General features: G+C 45.9%; 1 protein-coding gene across 1 annotated transcript; it reads right to left on the bottom strand.

The window, feature by feature from the left end:
- Nucleotides 1–16853: 16853 nt before the first annotated feature.
- LOC123124544 (transcription repressor OFP8) lies at nt 16854–18065 on the bottom strand. Its single transcript, XM_044545135.1, has one exon. It carries the CDS (start codon nt 18009–18011, stop codon nt 17310–17312), a length of 702 nt encoding a protein of 233 aa, XP_044401070.1. The 5' UTR covers nt 18012–18065; the 3' UTR covers nt 16854–17309.
- Nucleotides 18066–18597: the final 532 nt, after the last annotated feature.

Genomic DNA, 18597 nt, shown 5'->3' with positions numbered 1-18597 from the left:
GTTCCGCTATTGGTTATTGACCGAAAACGTGTCTCGGTCATGTCTACATAGTTCTCGAACCCGTAGGGTCTGCACGCTTAACGTTCGGTGACGATCGGTATTATGAGTTTATGTGTTTTGATGTATCGAAGGTAGTTCGGAGTCCCGGATGAGATCGGGGACATGACGAGGAGTCTCGAAATGGTCGAGACGTAAAGATCGATATATTGGACGACTATATTCGTACATCGGAAAGGTTCCGAGTGATTCGGGTATTTTTCGGAGCACCGGCGAGTTACGGGAATATGGGGGAAGAAGTATTGGACCTCATGGGCCAAGTGGTGGAAGAGAGGAGGCAGGACAAGGCAGGGCGCGCGGCCCCCCTAGCCCAAACCGAATTGGACTGGGGGGCCGGCCCCCCTTTCCTCCTTTCCTCCCTTTCCTTCCTTCTCCCCCCCTTCCTCTTGGTGGACTCCTACTAGGACTTGGAGTCCTAGTAGGACTCCACACTTGGGCGCGCCTCTAGGGCCGGCCGGCCTCCACTCCTCTCCTCCTTTATATACTGAGGCAAGGGGCACCCCATAGACACACAAGTTGATCAGTTGATCTTTTAGCCGTGTACAGTGCCCCCTCCACCATAATCCACCTCGATCATATCGTAGCGGTGCTTAGGCGAAGCCCTGCGTCGGTAGCTTCATCATCACCGTCATCACGCCGTCGTGCTGACGGAACTCTCCCTCGAAGCTCTGCTGGATCGGAGTTCGTGGGACGTCACCGAGCTGAACGTGTGCTGAACTCGGAGGTGCCGTGCGTTCGGTACTTGGATCGGTCGGATCGTGAAGACGTACGACTACATCAACCGCGTTCACATAACGCTTCCGCTTACGGTCTACGAGGGTACGTGGACGACACTCTCCCCTCTCATTGCTATGCATCACCATGATCTTGCGTGTGCGTAGGATTTTTTTTGAAATTACTACGTTCCCCAACAATAAATTGTTATATGAGATGATCATGTTTTATAACAGAATTATCGGCAACTGGCAGGAGCCATATGGTTGTCGCTTTATTGTATGCAATGCAATCGTCATGTAATTGCTTTACTTTATCACTAAGCGGTAGCGATAGTCATGATAGAAATAGTTAGCGAGACGACAACGATGCTTCGATGGAGATCAAGGTGTCAAGCCGGTGACGATGGTGATCATGACGGTGCTTTGGAGATGGAGATCAAAGGCACAAGATGATGATGGCCATATCATATCACTTATATTGATTGCATGTGATGTTTATCCTTTATGCATCTTATTTTGCTTAGCTCGGCGGTAGCATTATAAGATGATCTCTCACTAAATTTCAAGGTACAACTGTTCTCCCTGAGTATGCACCGTTGCGACAGTTCGTCGTGCCGAGACACCATGTGATGATCGGGTGTGATAAGCTCTACGTTCACATACAATGGGTGCAAGCCAGTTTTGCACACGCAGAATACTCGGGTTAAACTTGACGAGCCTAGCATATGCAGATATGGCCTCGGAACACTGAGACCGAAAGGTCAAGCGTGAATCATATAGTAGATATGATCAACATACTGATGTTCACCATTGAAAACTACTCCATCTCACGTGATGATCGGACATGGTTTAGTTGATATGGATCACGTGATCACTTAGATGATTAGAGGGATGTCTATCTAAGTGGGAGTTCTTAAGTAATATGATTAATTGAACTTTAATTTATCATGAACTTAGTCCTAATAGTTTTTGCATGTCTATGTTGTAGATCAATAGCTCGCGATATAGCTCCCCGTTAATTTTTTGATATGTTCCTGGAGAAAAACTATGTTGAAAGATGATAGTAGCAATGATGCGGACTAGGTCCGTGATCTGAGGATTATCCTCATTGCTGCACAGAAGAATTATGTCCTTGATGCACCGCTAGTGACGGACCTATTGCAGGAGCATATCCAGACGTTATGAACGTTTGGCAAGCTCGGTATGATAAATACTTAATAGTTTAGTGTGCCATGCTTTACGGCTTAGAACCGGGACTTCAAAAACGTTTTGAACGCCACAGAGCATATAAGATGTTCCAAGAGCTGAAATTGGTATTTCAGACTCATGCCGAGTCGAGAGGTATGAGACCTCTGACAAGTACTTTGCCTACAAGATGGAGGAGAATAGCTCAACCAGTGAGCATGTGCTCAGATTGTCCGAGTACTACAATTGCTAGAATCAAGTAGGAGTTAATCTTCCAGATAAAATAGTGATTGACAGAGTTCTCTAATCACTATCACCAAGTTACTGGAACTCCGTGATGAACTATAATATGCAAGGGATGACGAAAACGATTCCCGAGCTCTTCGTGATGCTGAAATCGACGAAGGTAGAAATCAAGAAAACCATCAAATGTTGATGGTTGACAAGACCACTAGTTTCAAGTAAAAGGGCAAGGGAAAGAAAGGGAACTTCAAGAAGAATGGCAAGCAAGTTGCCACTCGCATGAAGAAGCCCGAAGCTAGACCCAAGCCTGAAACTGAGTGCTTCTACTGCGAAGGAAATGGTCACTGGAAGCGGAACTGCCCCAAATACTTGGCGGATAAGAATGACGGCAAAGTGAACAAAGTATATATGATATACATGTTATTGATGTGCACTTTACTAGTGTTCATAGTAGCCCCTGGGTATTTGATACTGGTTCAGTTGCTATGATTAGTAACTCGAAACAGGAGTTGCAAAATGAACAAAGACTAGTTGAGGGCAAGGTGACGATGTGTGTTGGAAGTGATTCCAAGGTTGATAAGATCACCATCGCACACTCCCTTTACCATCGGGATTAGTGTTGAACCTAAAATAAATGTTATTTGGTGTTTGCGTTGAGCATAATATGACTGGATCATGTTTATTGAAATACGGTTATTCATTTAAGTCAAAGAATAATTGTTATTTTGTTTACATGAATAAAACCTTCTGTGGTCATACACCCAAGGTGAATGGTTTATTGAATCTCGATCGTAGTGATACACATATTCATAATATTGATGCCAAAAGATGCAAAGTTGATAATGATAGTGCAACATATTAGTGGCACTTTCGTTTTAGGTCATATTGGTGTAAAGCGCATGAAGAAACTCCATGCTGATGGGCTTTCGGAATCACTTGATTATGAATCACTTGATGCTTGCAAACCATGCCTCATGGGAAAGATGACTAAGACTCCGTTCTCCGGAACAATGCGGCGAGCAACAGATTTGTTGGAAATAATACATACCGATGTATGCGGTCCAATGAGTGTTGAGACTCGCAGCGGGTATCGTTATTTTCTGACCTCCACAGATGATTTGAGCAGATATGGGTATATCTACCTAATGAAACATAAGTCTAAAATATTTGAAAAGTTCAAAGAATTTCAGAGTGATGTGGGAAATCATCGTAACAAGAAAATAAAATTTCTACAATCCGATCGCGGAGATGAATATTTGAGTTACGAGCTTGGTCTACATTTGAAACAATGTGAAATAGTTTTGCAACTCACACCACCTGGAACACCACATCGTAATGGTGTGTCCGAACGTCATAACCGTACTTTATTAGATATGTTGCGATCTAAGATGTCTCTTACCGATTTATCATTATCGTTTTGGGGTTATGTATTACAAACAGCTGCATTCACGTCAAATAGGGAACCATCTAAATCCGTTGAGACGACACCATATGAACTGTGGTTTGGCAAGAAACCTAAGCCGTGGTTCCTTAAAGTTTGGGGCTGCGATGTTATGTGAAAAAGCTTCAACCTGATAAGCTCAAACCCAAATCGGAGAAATGCGTCTTCATAGGATACCCAAAGGAGACTATTGGGTACACCTTCTATTACAGATCTGAAAGCAAGATATTTATTGCTTAGAATGGGTCCTTTCTAGAGAAGGAGTTTCTCTCGAAAGAAGTGAGTGGGAGGAAAGTAGAACTTGATGAGGTAATTGTACCTTCTCTCGAGTTGGAAAGTAGTTCATCACAGAAATCAGTTCCGGTGATGCCTACACCAATTAGTGAGGAAGCTAATGATGATGATCATGAAACTTCAGATCAAGTTATTACTGAACCTCGTAGGTCAACTAGAGTAAGGTTCGCACCAGAGTGGTATGGCAATCCTATTCTGGAGGTCATGTTACTTGACCATGACGAACCTACGAACTATGAGGAAGCGATGATGATCCCAGATTCCGATAAATGACTTGAGGCCATGAAATCTGAGATAAGATCCATGTATGAAAACAAAGTGTGGACTTGGGTGGACTTGCTCGATGATCGACAAGCCATTAAGAATAAATGGATCTTTAAGAGGAAGGCGGACGCTGATGGTAGTGTTACCACCTACAAAGCTCGACTTGTTGCAAAAGGTTTTCGACAAGTTCGAGGTGTTGACTACGATGAGATTTTCTCACTCATAGCTATGCTTAAGTATGTCTGAATCATGTTAGCAATTGCCGCATTTTATGAAATCTGGCAAATGGATGTCAAAACTGCATTCCTTAATGGATTTATTAAAGAAGAGTTGTATATGATACAACCAGAAGGTTTTGTCAATCCTAAAGGTGCTAACAAAGTGTGCAAGCTCCAGCAATCCATCTATGGACTGGTGCAAGCATCTCAGAGTTGGAATATATGCTTTGATAAGGTGATCAAAGCATATGGTTTTATACAGACTTGCGATGAAGCCTGTATTTACAAGAAAGTGAGTGGGAGCACTACAACCTTTCTGATAAGTATATGTGAATGACATATTGTTGATCGGAAATGATGTAGAATTTTCTGGAAAGCATAAAGGAGTGTTTGAAAGGATTTTTTCAAAGAAAGACCTCAGTGAAGCTGCTTACATATTGGGCATCAAGATCTACAGAGATAGATCAAGACGCTTGATAAGTTTTTTTCAATGAGTACATACCTTGAGAAGATTTTTGAAGTAGGTCAAAATGGAATAGTCAAAGAAGGAGTTCTTGCCTGTATTGCAAGGTGTAAAGTTGAGTAAGACTCAAAACACGACCACGGCAGAAAATAGAAAGAGAATGAAAGTCATTCCCTATGCCTCAGTCATGGGTTCTATAAAGTATGCTATGTTGTGTACCAAACCTATTGTGTACCTTGCCATGAGTTTGGCAAGGGGGTACGATATTGATCCAGGAGTGGATCACTTGACAACGGTCAAAATTATCCTTAGAAGACTAAGGAGATATTTCTCGGTTATGGAGGTGATAAAGAGTTCATCGTAAAGAGTTACGCCGATGCAAGCTTTTACACCGATCCGGATGACTCTGAGTCTCAGTCTGGATACATATTGAAAGTGGGAGCATTTAGCTAGAGTAGCTCCGTGCAGAGCATTGTAGACACAGAAATTTGCAAAATACATACAGATCTGTATGTGGCAGAGCCATTGACTAAACCTCTCTCACAAGCAAAACATGATCACACCTTAGTACTCTTTGGGTGTTAATCACATGGCGATGTGAACTAGATTATTGACTCTAGTAAACCCTTTGGGTATTGATCACATGGTGATGTGAACTATAGAATGTTAAACCACATGACGATGTGAACTATTGGTGTTAAATCACATGGCGATGTGAACTAGATTATTGACTCTAGTGCAAGTGAGAGACTGAAGGAAATATGCCCTAGAGGTAATAATAAAGTTGTTATTTATATTTCCTTATATCATGGTAAATGTTTATTATTCATGCTAGAATTGTATTAACCGGAAACTTAGTACATGTGTGAATACATAAACAAAACAGAGTGTCCCTAGTATGCCTCTACTTGACTAGTTCGTTAATCAAAGATGGTTATGTTTCCTGACCATAGACATGTGTTACCATTTGATGAACGGGATCACATCATTAGAGAATGATGTGATGGAGAAGACCCATTCGTTAGCTTAGCACTCTGATCGTTTAGTTTATTGCTATTGCTTTCTTCATGACTTATACATGTTCCTCTCACTATGAGATATGCAACTCCCGAATACCGGAGGAACACCTTGTGTGCTATCAAACGTCACAACGTAACTGGTGATTATAAAGATGCTCTACAGGTGTCTCCGAAGGTGTTTGTTGGGTTGGCATAGATCGAGATTAGGATTTGTCACTCCGTGTATCGGAGAGGTATCTCTGGGCCCTCTCGGTAATGCACATCACTATAAGCCTTGCAAGCAATGTGACTAATGAGTTAGTTGCGGGATGATGCATTACGGAACAAGTAAAGATACTTGCCGGTAACGAGATTGAACTAGGTATTGAGATACCGACGATCGAATCTCGGGCAAGTAACATACCGATGACAAAGGGAACAACATATGTTGTTATGCGGTTTGACCGATAAAGATCTTCGTAGAATATGTAGGAACCAATATGAGCATCGAGGTTTCGCTATTTGTTATTGACCGGAAGTGAATCTCGGTCATGTCTACATAGTTCTCGAACCCGTAGGGTCCGCGCGCTTAACGTTCAGTGACGATCGATATTATGAGTTTATGTGTTTTGATGTACCGAAGGTTGTTCGGAGTCCCGGATATGATCACAGTTGTCTTAGCCGTGTGCGGTGGCCCCCTCCACAGATTTCCACCTCGGTCATATCGTTGCAGTGCTTAGGAGAAGCCCTGCGCCGGTAACTTCATCATCACCGTCACCACGCTGTCGTGCTGACGAAACTCTCCCTCGACCTCAGCTGGATCTAGAGTTCGTGGGACGTCACCGAGGTGAACGTGTGCAGACCGCGGAGGTGTCGTACCTTCGGTGCTAGGATCGGTCGGATCGTGAAGACGTACGACTACATCAACTGCGTTGTCATAACGCTTCCGCTTTCGGTCTACGAGGGTACTTGGACACACTCTCCCGCTCGTTGCTATGCATCACCTAGATGGATCTTGCGTGTGCGTAGGATTTTTTTTGAAATTACTGCGTTCCCCAACACTAGCACCAAAGATGCCCAGATGCTGGCGTTCCCGTCCGCAGCCGCCGCCTACGCGTCCGACGATGTCGCGCGAGTGCTACGCGCGGCCTCATAAAGGGCCCACTGCTCCTTGACATATTTCAAATTCTCCGCGGTCATGGACGCCACGGCCTCGGTAGAACTCGCCGTATCTTTGGCCCTCGGACAACCGGTGATGCGTGAGGATGGAGAGGTTGTACCGCTGCTCCTTCAGCGCCCCCGCGCAGGAGTGAAAACTGCAGCGCCAACTGCTCCTGCGCCATGATGGAGTCGAAGTGCTCATGGGCTTGCTCCATAGTCAAGCAGACATGGATAGGCACGGGCACAGGCTGTGGCTCGTCGTCGAAGGCGTCTTCCATTGTTGGGTTGTCATCACTCACCTCCGGCACACTCATTGGCAAGCATGCCTCTATTCATCACGCACGGCGGCCCCTGCCATCCGGCCGCAAGGCTCGCCACATCGTGCTTCTGCTCCATTGAGAGGCTCTTCCACATCACCTTAGAGCTCGCGATCATGGCAGAGGTGGTGCAAGTGGGAGGGCTGGAAGCGGACACGTTTGTCATGCAGTTAGTGCCTCGCAGGGCTGCATTTAAATAGCAGATGTCGGCCAGGCCAACCGTCAGAGTTGTTTTCTCGGCGGTCACGCCTGTGTAATGCCAGACGGATGGGAAACTGGCTTAAATGCGGTAGGTAGTCGTCATGTCCCGTCCAGTCATGTCGCACCGGCATTGAACAGACGCAGAGACCAGGACATAGGGGGCGCTCTGAGCCAGCACGAATGTCGCGCTGACGCACGTGGACCGGCATGAATGCGTCGAAATCGCTTCATGTAGGAGAGGGCGCGGACACAAGAGAGATTTTTGGGTGGGACCGGGGTGGCGGACACGTCCGTGTTAGCGATCCAGACGGCCACAAAGCCTACTGGTTTGTGTCATGTTTGCAGGAAAACGGACATCCGGAACAGTCAGCAAGCCAATGGGGTACTGTGTTCGACGGCAAACTACGTCCGGACAGCTACATACGTATGCGTGCGTTTTGATGGTCTGTGTTGAAGATGCACTAAGAATATATGTCAATTATATATGTATGAATTTTCATTAAGTATATATGTTCATATGTGATTACACTAAAAAGAAAAGTACATAGATAAAATGGGTTTTCCTTTTGTTATATTTGGGTCAGATTTTTGTCTTTTTTTGTGTAGCCCGCAAATAACCATATTACTGAATGAAACTTTACTTAAAGAACATGTGTATGTATTTGTTGGCTTTATTAGGAATTTTTAGGTATATTTGGATTTGTTATTTAAAACGGGCTTCATGGAGCATGTCATGTAAAACGCCCCAGTCACCATAAGTTTGCTTACGTAGCACTTTTGCATGTATGAAGGAGAAAGACAAGGAAAAATAATAGGAGTGGGCTCCCATGTAAATATAAGAGTCAACCCCTATACGTGTTCCTAGGTAAAATGAGTACATGAGAGCAAAGAGAAAGAGAGAAAGAGAAAAAGAAAACATTGTAGCCAACCCTATAGTCAACATTATTATCAAGTAACTAATAATGCCGCCTCTTGGTCACATGATAGTTTTATATAGGTAGCCGCTGGCAATATTATTAGCCTAGCTCTCATCATCTTTAATGGTTTCTTCTACAGACACCAGCAACCAAATTTTAGTTCAGATCCACACTGAGTAAGACGAACAAATGTAGTGAAAGATATTGTACTTCACCTGCCTTAGCTTACTTTTTTGGTTGAGGGTATGTTTCTAAGAAAAACACTTATGGAAAAGTTTGCGTCTCATTTAGTGGTGTGTGTATAAATCAATAGTTTAATTTTCGAAGTATAAGTTCAAATTGGTATATCAATCATGGTTCATTGGGAAATAGTTAGAATAGGAAAGTTGTCTTAGTTACTAATGTTTGGGCTTTTGTTTATGACAATACTAGGTTTCGTGCTTGTCATATAGATGAGTATAAGCACCAGTTACATTTGACATCCATCTACGCTAGGTGTGTTAACCGCCGTAGAGTTCTTTTTCCATTACGTAAAAAGATATAATGCATAACTAGTCTACCAAATCACTTGAATTTGGTTTGCAAAGAAATCACCTCGACAAATCCTTGGGCTCAAGCCCTAGTGGTCACTCTCACTATTATCCTCTCCCCGCTAGCGTTGGTAGGCGCAAGGGGCCTCATTTATATCTGCCCATACGTGTGGTAGGTTTGATTGTGGTTCGCTGGATTGCGTACACTGCATGGATCTGATGTTCGTAGTTGTTTTTTCAACCTGAACTGTAGAACAATAGTTCTACGGTAACTTTATAATGCAAAAAATATGTACATGTTACAATCAAAACCGTCAAAATTAACGAATGCCCACTCTAGGAAACATTAAAACAATATTACAAATGGTTATCTATCCAAGAGTGCAATTTATGGGCTTTAGCTGTTCCGGCTCTCTAAACTACCGCAATGAGAGTCTCTTTCAGGTAGTAGGACCAGTTCATGAGGTGGGGGCTGCATTTCTGAAGATTTTATCATTCCTAACTGACCAAATAATCGAGCAACTAGAGAGAATCGTATCCAAAGCAATATCCTGAGGGAGTTCTGAGAGTCTGATGCAGATTTCATCATAGCCGGAAATACCATGTTTCTTGTAAGGGAGAATCAAGTTCCAACAGTCATTGGCAAAGGTGCAGTCCGAGGAGAGATGCATGAGGGTTTCTTCAGTGTTCTCATTGCAAAGGGCACAATTATAGTCCTCTGAGTACATTGATTTCCTTTTCAGAAGATTCCTGGTGTTAACTCTGTCATAGAGTAGCAGCCAAAAAAATCTTATGCCAGAGTTGAGCAGAACATTTCCATAGGTTCTTGTAAATGGAATGTGAGGTGCTTGGACCAATCATGGCTTTCTACATTTTCATGGCCCAATAGCCATTGGTTTTCCATGGATACTTCTGAATATCATTATTTGACAGTGTCTCTCTATTCTACAAAGACTCCTTGAGATGGAGTAGCTGCTAACAAGCTTGCGTTGAAAGTAGAAGATGAAACATATCCACAATGTTTTTCTTAGAGAAAAGGCATAAAGCCCGACTTCAAATTAATGAAGCCATCAACCGGCTAGCATACAACAGTGCTGATACAAAGGCGAAAGCTTGAAGAAAAACTGAAAGATACAAGGCGGCGTGCACACACATTACAGAGCGAAGCAGAGCAATGTCGAGCAGGGCACCTCCACAACGGAAACAAGATCAAGCCGCCGGAGAACTCCACGCAAGCTAGAACAGCGAAGTAACTGCAACCAGTAGACTGCACAAGTGAAAGCTGAGAGGAACCGGGCTGCGTCGAGAAAAGCATGGCTCTAGATCTAGCCGCCCCGAACCTTGCTAGGGCGGGGATCCAAACGCCCCTACGTCCAAACCGTGCCACAACATGCGGACGCCATCCACCGGTCGGCTGCCCAAAACCGAACAAGATGAAGAGCCGCTAAAGGATTGCAGGGGGCCGCCTCGTCAACACCATAGCCGCCATCCCGGAGAGCAGAGCAACGCCACCACCACCAAACACCTTGCCACGAGACCACAACCTCACCCTCCCTTGAACGACACCTCCAAGGAGGACCGAGACGCCACATCGCCACCGCTGTTTGGCCAGCAAGGCCAAGGCTTTCGCCCGGGATCATGGGAGAGGAGGAGGGAGGTGGCGAAGAAGCCCGACACGCCCTCAAGAGGGAGATCAACACCGGAGCGTTGTCGTCGTCGGGGTTGACGGGAGGTCGACCAGGGGTTTCCCCCGTTCTAGGACGGCCACCACCCACCTTCAAGTGCCAAATCTGGTGGCCCGGAGGAGTAGCGCCCAAATCGGCGAGTGAGGACCACAACAGAGGAGAGGAGACCGGGAAGCAAGGCAGCCAAGGCCGACGGCACAACCCGCAGCAGCGACGAGTCTCCGCCGCCCCACCGCCGCCCACATGGCCAGTGGGACGGCCAGCACCGGCGGTGCCATCCGCCGGACGAGATCGACGCCACCCTCACCAATCAGTGTCGCCACCCTGAGATCCAAGCCCCCCTGCAGCGCAGAGCAGCAAAGCCTCGCCGCCACCTTCACTAGAAGACGCACAGTAGCACCGGCGAGCGCCTCGGGGGGGCGGCGGGGAGGGGAGAGGGAAGGGGCGGCGAAGCTAGGGCTACGCTCTCGTGTCGCCCGTGAGGGGCAACTGTGGGGTCGATTAATCAATCACTTTGTTCTGCAGAGCTAAAACCCTTTTTGCAGTGAGATCTCTGGGTCAACACAGGAAGAATGGAGCTGGGGGTAATTGTGTTGCAGTTGTTATACTCTCCATTTACCAGACCAAAAATATATGGTACTGCCATCTCCTAGAGCACACACAAAATGATCCTTACAGATTGGCGGTAGTTTGAGCACTGCCTTCCACCAGAAAGACCCAACAGACTTGGTACTTAGAAGAATGTGAGAGTAATAGGTTTCACAGATGATCTTGACGCATGGAACGTCTTCCCTGTTAAGGAATTTATGCAAGTACTTCATCAGAAGAGCTTGATTGTGAGTGGCAGCATCAATGATACCTAAACCCCCATGAGTGTTGGGTTTACATACTTTGTCCCAAGAGATCAATGCCATCTACTTCTCCTCTGACCCATACTTCCTCCAAAAACAGTGCTTCAGGTATAAGGTAATTTGGTGAATAACAACTCTGGGGATGGAAAGGGAGCACATGAAGCAAATGGGCATGCTGGAGAACACTGATTCAATGAGGGTGAGCTTATCCCTTGAGGAGAGAAGGGTGTTGCAGCCTGGAAGTCTAGATGAGATCCTCTGAAGCATTGCGGAAAAAAATCTTCAATTATGGGATAGAAAGGCTCAGAGGGAGTCCCAGATAGGGAATGGGTAATTAACCAACTTGACAGCCTAAGAGACCACACATGGTTTGCATCACAGAGTCAGGTGTGTTTATGGAGATCAAAGTAGATTTAGAGTAATTGACTTTGAGTCCAGTATAGGCAGCATAGTGAAGCAACAGGTTCTTGATGTGTTGTAATTTAGCAGTGTCAGCAGGGAGCACTAGAATGGTGTCATCATCATATTGAATAACTGAAAATTCAGGGCATGACACATGCTGAAGAGGTGACTGAATAAGTTGATTGGACATAACCTCATTGAGCATTATTTGAAGCAGATCGTAGTTATTGCATGCCTGACAGGATAAGTCAAATCATAGCCAGCTCTGCTATGTCATCAGAATTGGTACTCTCCATCGTGAGGTTGTGTGATTTGACTCGTGTTCTTTAGTGGACGCTGACCTCCCCCTCTATCCCTAGACGCATTATTTCTTTGGTGAAATGTTGTTGTTCCTAGCCATCATATAGGCACATGTCTTTAGAGGGCAAAATACCGTTGTTCATAGTGGTAGCTGAATTAACCCGTCAAATTTTGTTTTGGTTGTGTTAATGGCAGTCAATTGGAAATTGTGGCGAATGGCTGAATCTAGTAGTGGATTATCCTCTTTGACTAGGTTTAGCATACTATGTTCCATGCATAATTTGTATCTGACACCTTGATCCCAAGATTCCTGTTGATGTGGTGATTTCATTCAACAGTAATTGGGTACTGCCATATAACCATCTTGTCGGACGTGTACCATTTGTGGATGAAAAAATAATTATTATTTCCTTAGTTCTACGTAAGGGGGAAGTTAGTAGGATAATTTTCGTCAAAAAATGTTTCTAAAACTGTTTTTATAGTACACGTTAAGAGATTTTTGACATCCGAACACAATCATATCTACATCTGAGTCCGTTGATAGGATACGGCATATGAGATGTTATTAATAGTATATGGTGCATAGGATACTCCGTTTATTCTAGATGGACAATCTGACCTTTTAAATATGAATATCCGATTTAAGGGTGAAATTTTAAGTATTACATAGCAATGTGTGCATGCTATATTTGCTTATGAGAAAAGATATATGCTTGTTAGTGCTTTGTGTGTTCATAAAATGTATAAGTATTAATATTTGCTCTTTGTTTACATATAATTTAGTTTAAATCAGTTATATATTCGTTGTTTATGCATGTGGTAAATGTGTTTTTTATCTGAGGTCGTTCCCTTACCATACCATGTTCAAATCTCCATTGGTACCGCTTCCTAATTCGGAAGTAAATATGGAGTAGGATAGGGTATAAGTAATATCCATCTGAATCCGATCCGATTTCACCCTGGCTCTAGTTCTATGGATAAATAGATCGACGAAACTTGGGAAACTAGCACGCCTTTTCAGCCTGCGGCGCAACGATCGAGCCGTACATGCGCTCTTCGTGATCGCATGGATTTTTTGCAATCTTAACTCGAATCATACTTAGTTGTGAGTTGAAGATACTAAAACAAAGTAACAAGAAACATCAAATGTTGTCTCATGTTGTAACTGTATCTTAGTTGTCATGCCTCTAGAGTTGTCGCTCCTTAATGCCATAAACATGTGTAACATGTGTGTGGGGACGTTTAAGCCATAAGATGTTATGGCGTATCTAGTAGATCCCCTATCCTAAAAGTCAAAAGTCTTCTCCCTGTCATATTTCCCTAAACAAATTAGGGAAATATTTTTTGCTCAGCTAGCAGATCCCCTATCCGAAAAATTCTTACACAAAATGACATGTGGGGGTTAGAAAGAGGACGACACCAGAGTCGAGGAAGAAGAGATTGGGGGACAGAAAGAGGGGATTAGGGCTCGATAGGTAAGCATTTGGAGCAGGCCGAGGTGAATGGGAGGCTTGCTTGGTAGTTGGCATGAATCACAAACGCGCGTGCACGCGCACACACACACACAAACGTACCAGAGCTTGACTATGTCCTCCTCCATGGATGGATCCGCCGAGCATGGCCAAGGTGAACGGGAGGCTTGCTTGGTAGTTGGCATGAATTACAAGCGTGCGCTCACACACGCACACAAGCATACCAGAGCTTGACAGCGTCCTCCTCCATGGATGCAGCTGCCGAGCATGCCGGGGCTGGCTCCTCCTTCAAGCATGTATGTAACCAAGCAACGAGGCGGATTAACTTAGGGACCAGCTATCGAGAGCAGAGCTAGGAACTTCATATGAGGGGGAGGGGGGCAATGATACATGTATGGTCATTTGAGGGGGCCATACATTAAAATTTAGGCATTAACTTTGCAAATCCACATAATATATATGGGCAATTTAAGGATTTTTTGCTCAGCTAGCAGATCCCCTATCCGAAAAATTCTTACACAAAATGACATGTGGGGGTTAGAAAGAGGACGACACCAGAGTCGAGGAAGAAGAGATTGGGGGACAAAAAGAGGGGATTAGGGCTCGATAGGTAAGCATTTGGAGCAGGCCGAGGTGAATCAGAGGCTTGCTTGGTAGTTGGCATGAATCACAAACGCGCGCGCACACACACACACAAACGTACCAGAGCTTGACTATGTCCTCCTCCATGGATGGAGCTGTCGGGCATGGCCAAGGTGAACAGGAGGCTCGCTTGGTAGTTGGCATGAATCACAAGCGTGCGCTCACACACGCACACAAGCATACCAAAGCTTGACAGTGTCCTCCTCCATGGATGCAGCTGCCAGGCATACCGGGGCTGGCTCCTCCTTCAAGCATGTATGTAACCAAGCAACGAGGCGGATTAACTTAGGGACCAGCTATCGGGAGCAGAGCCAGGAACTTCATATGAGGGGGAGGGGGGGGGGGGCAATGATACATGTATGGTCATTTGAGGGGGGCATACATTAAAATTTAGGCATTAACTTTGCAAATCCACATAATATATAAAGGCAATTTAAGGGTTTTGTTCAGCACGGGGGAGCCATGGCCCTAGCCGCTTGAAATTTTATTTTGGGTAAATCAGTTTTTATAACCATAGATTAAAAATCCGACGGTCGTTCTTCTTTCTTCTTCCTCCTCCACCTGTTCCTCCTTCCACAAAATCGGCTTACTCAAATTGTAAATTCAGTCAACTTGCTTAAAAAACTTATAAGGGATCCGCTAGACATGCCCGTGGTATACTAGACCGTTGTACTTGACCAACTTGAGCTCACACCCGGATTTTGTTGGTTGCTTTGCCATTCTCAGCTCTCCGATTTGCTCCGATTTTTTTCTGGGACATAAGTAAACTCCATCTACATGAGCCCTGCAAGCCTAGTGGATACTGCGAAAGAGCCTTCAGGCCCATTTACCAATAGATACTCCCGTAGAGATAAGGAGATAAGGAGGAGTCGAGATAGGAAATAGAAACAACATTAGATCCTCTCTTCAGTACAGCAGTGCTCCTTCAGATATATGAAATCGTGGACGCAACGTAACTCTAGTAGGTAGCACTTGCGACTTGCGAGGTTGAGCACACTGGTACAAATCACGGCATACATACACGCACGACGTACGCAGGGATCTGTAGTGCGGCTGCCTTTTTTGCTGAAAATGGTCGCATTTTTGGCACCAACTTACGTATACTGTATAATTTTTTAATTTTTATTTTGCGGATAACTTATACTGTATAATATAACCAAGCACTGGACTGATACTCCGTGAAGAACGTTGCATTCTTTTTTGTGGGTATCATTGAGTAAGCACATTGGCACATCGATCGATCTTCACAGAGTCAACGGCCACAAAGCTGACTTAAGCATCATGAAATGCCAAACAACTTACAAAAGGTAGCTCGACCACTAGTAGTAAAGAGAGAAGACAAAGTGAGGGAGGGAGGGAGGGAGGGAGGGAGGGAGAAAGAAGCACTTCCATTTGCTGCTTTTGCATGCATGCATGTACCCGTAGGACATAATTTTAACCACTGCCACCGGCCGGCATCGTACCGACGCACGCACGCTGAATGTGCGCAATGGCGATGAAAAATCTGAGTCATCGACGGCGTCCCCCGGTAGCTGCACGGACGGCAGATGCGTGCGTGCTCGACTCTTTCAAGGCAAAAGCTCTCTCGGGAACACCTTCTAAGAGCATCTCCACCCGTTGGCCGCCCAAGCGCATAGTTAACTCCCTCATCAAAAGTCCAAGAACAACGCATGCCACTGGCAAGCATACATATTCAAAGCTCTTCTTTCTCTATGCGACTGTTAGTGCCTTCTTTCTCTATGCGACTGTTTATGGTGCACTATTTTAAATATAAGTTTTCTTAGAGCATCTCCAACAGTCGCACAAAAATTTCGCGCCCTAAAATAATTTTAGTGCGTCACTGTAGCAATTTTAGCACGCCGCACCTAACATTGCTTTAGCAGATGCCCAAAAAACGCGCACCCAAAAAACCACGCGGTGTAAACTGTGAAGCGCGCGCAATCCGGCGCCTCAAATTTGCAGATTTCGATAGCGTTTTTCAGCGCGCGCCAAACCCTTTTTTGCGCCTGCACTATTTTACAACTTCTGCTGGAGCTGTCCGGCGCCCTAAAACCTTGAATTTTAGCACGCGGAGCAATTTTTGGGCGCCTGTTGAAGATGCTCTTAGAGATTTCAATATGGACTACATACGGATGTATATGGACATAGTTTAGAGCGTAAATTCACTCATTTTGCTCCGTATGTAGTTCATATTGAAATCTTTAGAAAGACTTATATTTAGGAAGGGAGGGAGTAATGTAGTTTTTTTACAAAGTTGATAAAGTTTACACAAAGTTAATATGCGAAGTAAATATAAACAAGGGAGTACCAATATTTGGCAGTTGAAACTTGAAGCCTAGGTCCTTAACTATGCGCTTGGACTAGTAATAAGTATAATCAAGAGAAAAGAAAACATCGGCTGATGCAATGCTTGTTCTTTAGTGAAGACTACTTAGAAAACCGAAAAGTATTCAAGAAAAAGCATCGAAAAATTACAGATCGCCACACACTAGAAAGTGCCAAATGCATATTGAATAATAAACACATCACAACACATTACTACTTATGGCACAAATAGTTGCCTACTTGAGCTGATTAATGAACTAGCTTCCTTGGTGACCTTCATGCAAAACCGAAGGCCACACAAGCACACACATTATATGACACTAGAAATCTAGAAACAACACACTGAAACACTGAGCGAAAATTAAGGAAAACACCCAAAGAAACCCAGCAAATCAGAGCTAGACGAACAGCTGACTGACCACACATGAAACTGCGACTACTACTAAGTTTCTTCTACTGCAGCTTAAATTATCTTCCGAGAGATCCTATCACCACCCGGTAACCTCGCCCAGATAGGGATGCGTACACCAGGTGGTGCCAGGATCTCGAGAGCAGCCCCCCACACAGAACAGACGGAACACGAGCGGACGACCTGGCCGGCTTGCCGAGCCAGTGACTGGTCACTCGTCAGTAGTAGTAGTCGTATTGATACGCCGGAGGCGGCGGCGGGGGAGGCTCCGAGGCGAGCTGGGCGCAGACCTCGGCGAAGGCAGCGAGGATGGCGGCGTGGTGGCGCGGCGCGTTGAGGGCGAGCAGGCGGCGAAGCATGCAGCGGAGGCCGTCCCAGTCGCAGAGCCCCATCTCCACCACCATCTGCACCATGCTGTCACGGAAGTCGGCCCGGGGGTCCGACGACTCCTTCTCTACCGCCACCCCGACGTCCTCCTCCTCCTCTTCCTCGGCCGGCACTGCCATCTTCTCGCGCCTCTTCTTCGCCCTGCTGCCCGCCTTGTTCCTCGCAACCGGCGCCGGCGCCGGCGCCGACGCCTTGGCCGTGACCTCGTAGGGCACTGCAGGCTCCTGGTGGTGCTTGTAGACGTGGGCGGAGGCGGGGTAGTTGGCATAGTTACTGGAGGAGGAGTACGAGGAGTAGGTGGCGGCGGAGGCAGACGACGCGGTGGAGGCGGAGGAGGGGAACAAGGATGACGAGCGGGAGCTGCTGCCGCTCCTGGTCACCGACGGGCGGAGGAAGGACGGCAGGCTCATGAGCGGCAGCCTCAGCCGGCGCGGGCGGCACCCGCACCCCGTGTCCACCACGGCCACGTGCCGCCACCGGCCGCCCACCGCGAACTGCCGGCCGCCGCTCCGCCGTGCTCTCGTCGATGACATGGCGATGTCAGGTCAACCAGGTTTGGTTGGATGTGTTGTGCGGTGGTAAGGAAGAGAGTGGGGGCATTATATATGCGGTTTGACGAGGACAAGGCAGTGGGGTTAAGGATTGATCGCTGGGGTTTAGCTGGGCCACGTTGGGGCCCCGTCCTGCGGCTAAGCTGATCGATGATGAGTGTGACTTTGACCGCCCTGCCTAGAGCCCCTCCGGCAGCTAATAGAGACACGTAGGACGGTTTGATTGCACGGACGTGATACGGCGCCACTGCTCGCGCTCCTGCCCGCAGACACGCCGCCCTCGGAGGAAAAGAGAACAAGTGGTAGTAAACACGTTACTTGTTCAAAAGCCGTGAGCCAGGGATCAGCGCACGGAACGACAGCGAGTTTATTTTCTTCCCTTCTAAGGCATGGATTCCTGGTCAGGCATATGCATCCGGAGACAAGTTGCAGTGACTTTGCTATGTTGCTCTCTTGCTCTGCGGCGTAAATTACATTCACCTTGAGCTTAACCCAAATCTCGCGATTGCTCAATCCACGACATTAGATAATCCCAAATGTTCAAAATTTGACGTCGGATTTTTTACGT

Source organism: Triticum aestivum, chromosome 5D (genome assembly GCF_018294505.1).
Source record: "Triticum aestivum cultivar Chinese Spring chromosome 5D, IWGSC CS RefSeq v2.1, whole genome shotgun sequence".
In the NCBI taxonomy this organism is placed as follows: domain Eukaryota; kingdom Viridiplantae; phylum Streptophyta; class Magnoliopsida; order Poales; family Poaceae; genus Triticum; species Triticum aestivum.
This window is presented reverse-complemented; position numbering and strand designations above follow the sequence as displayed.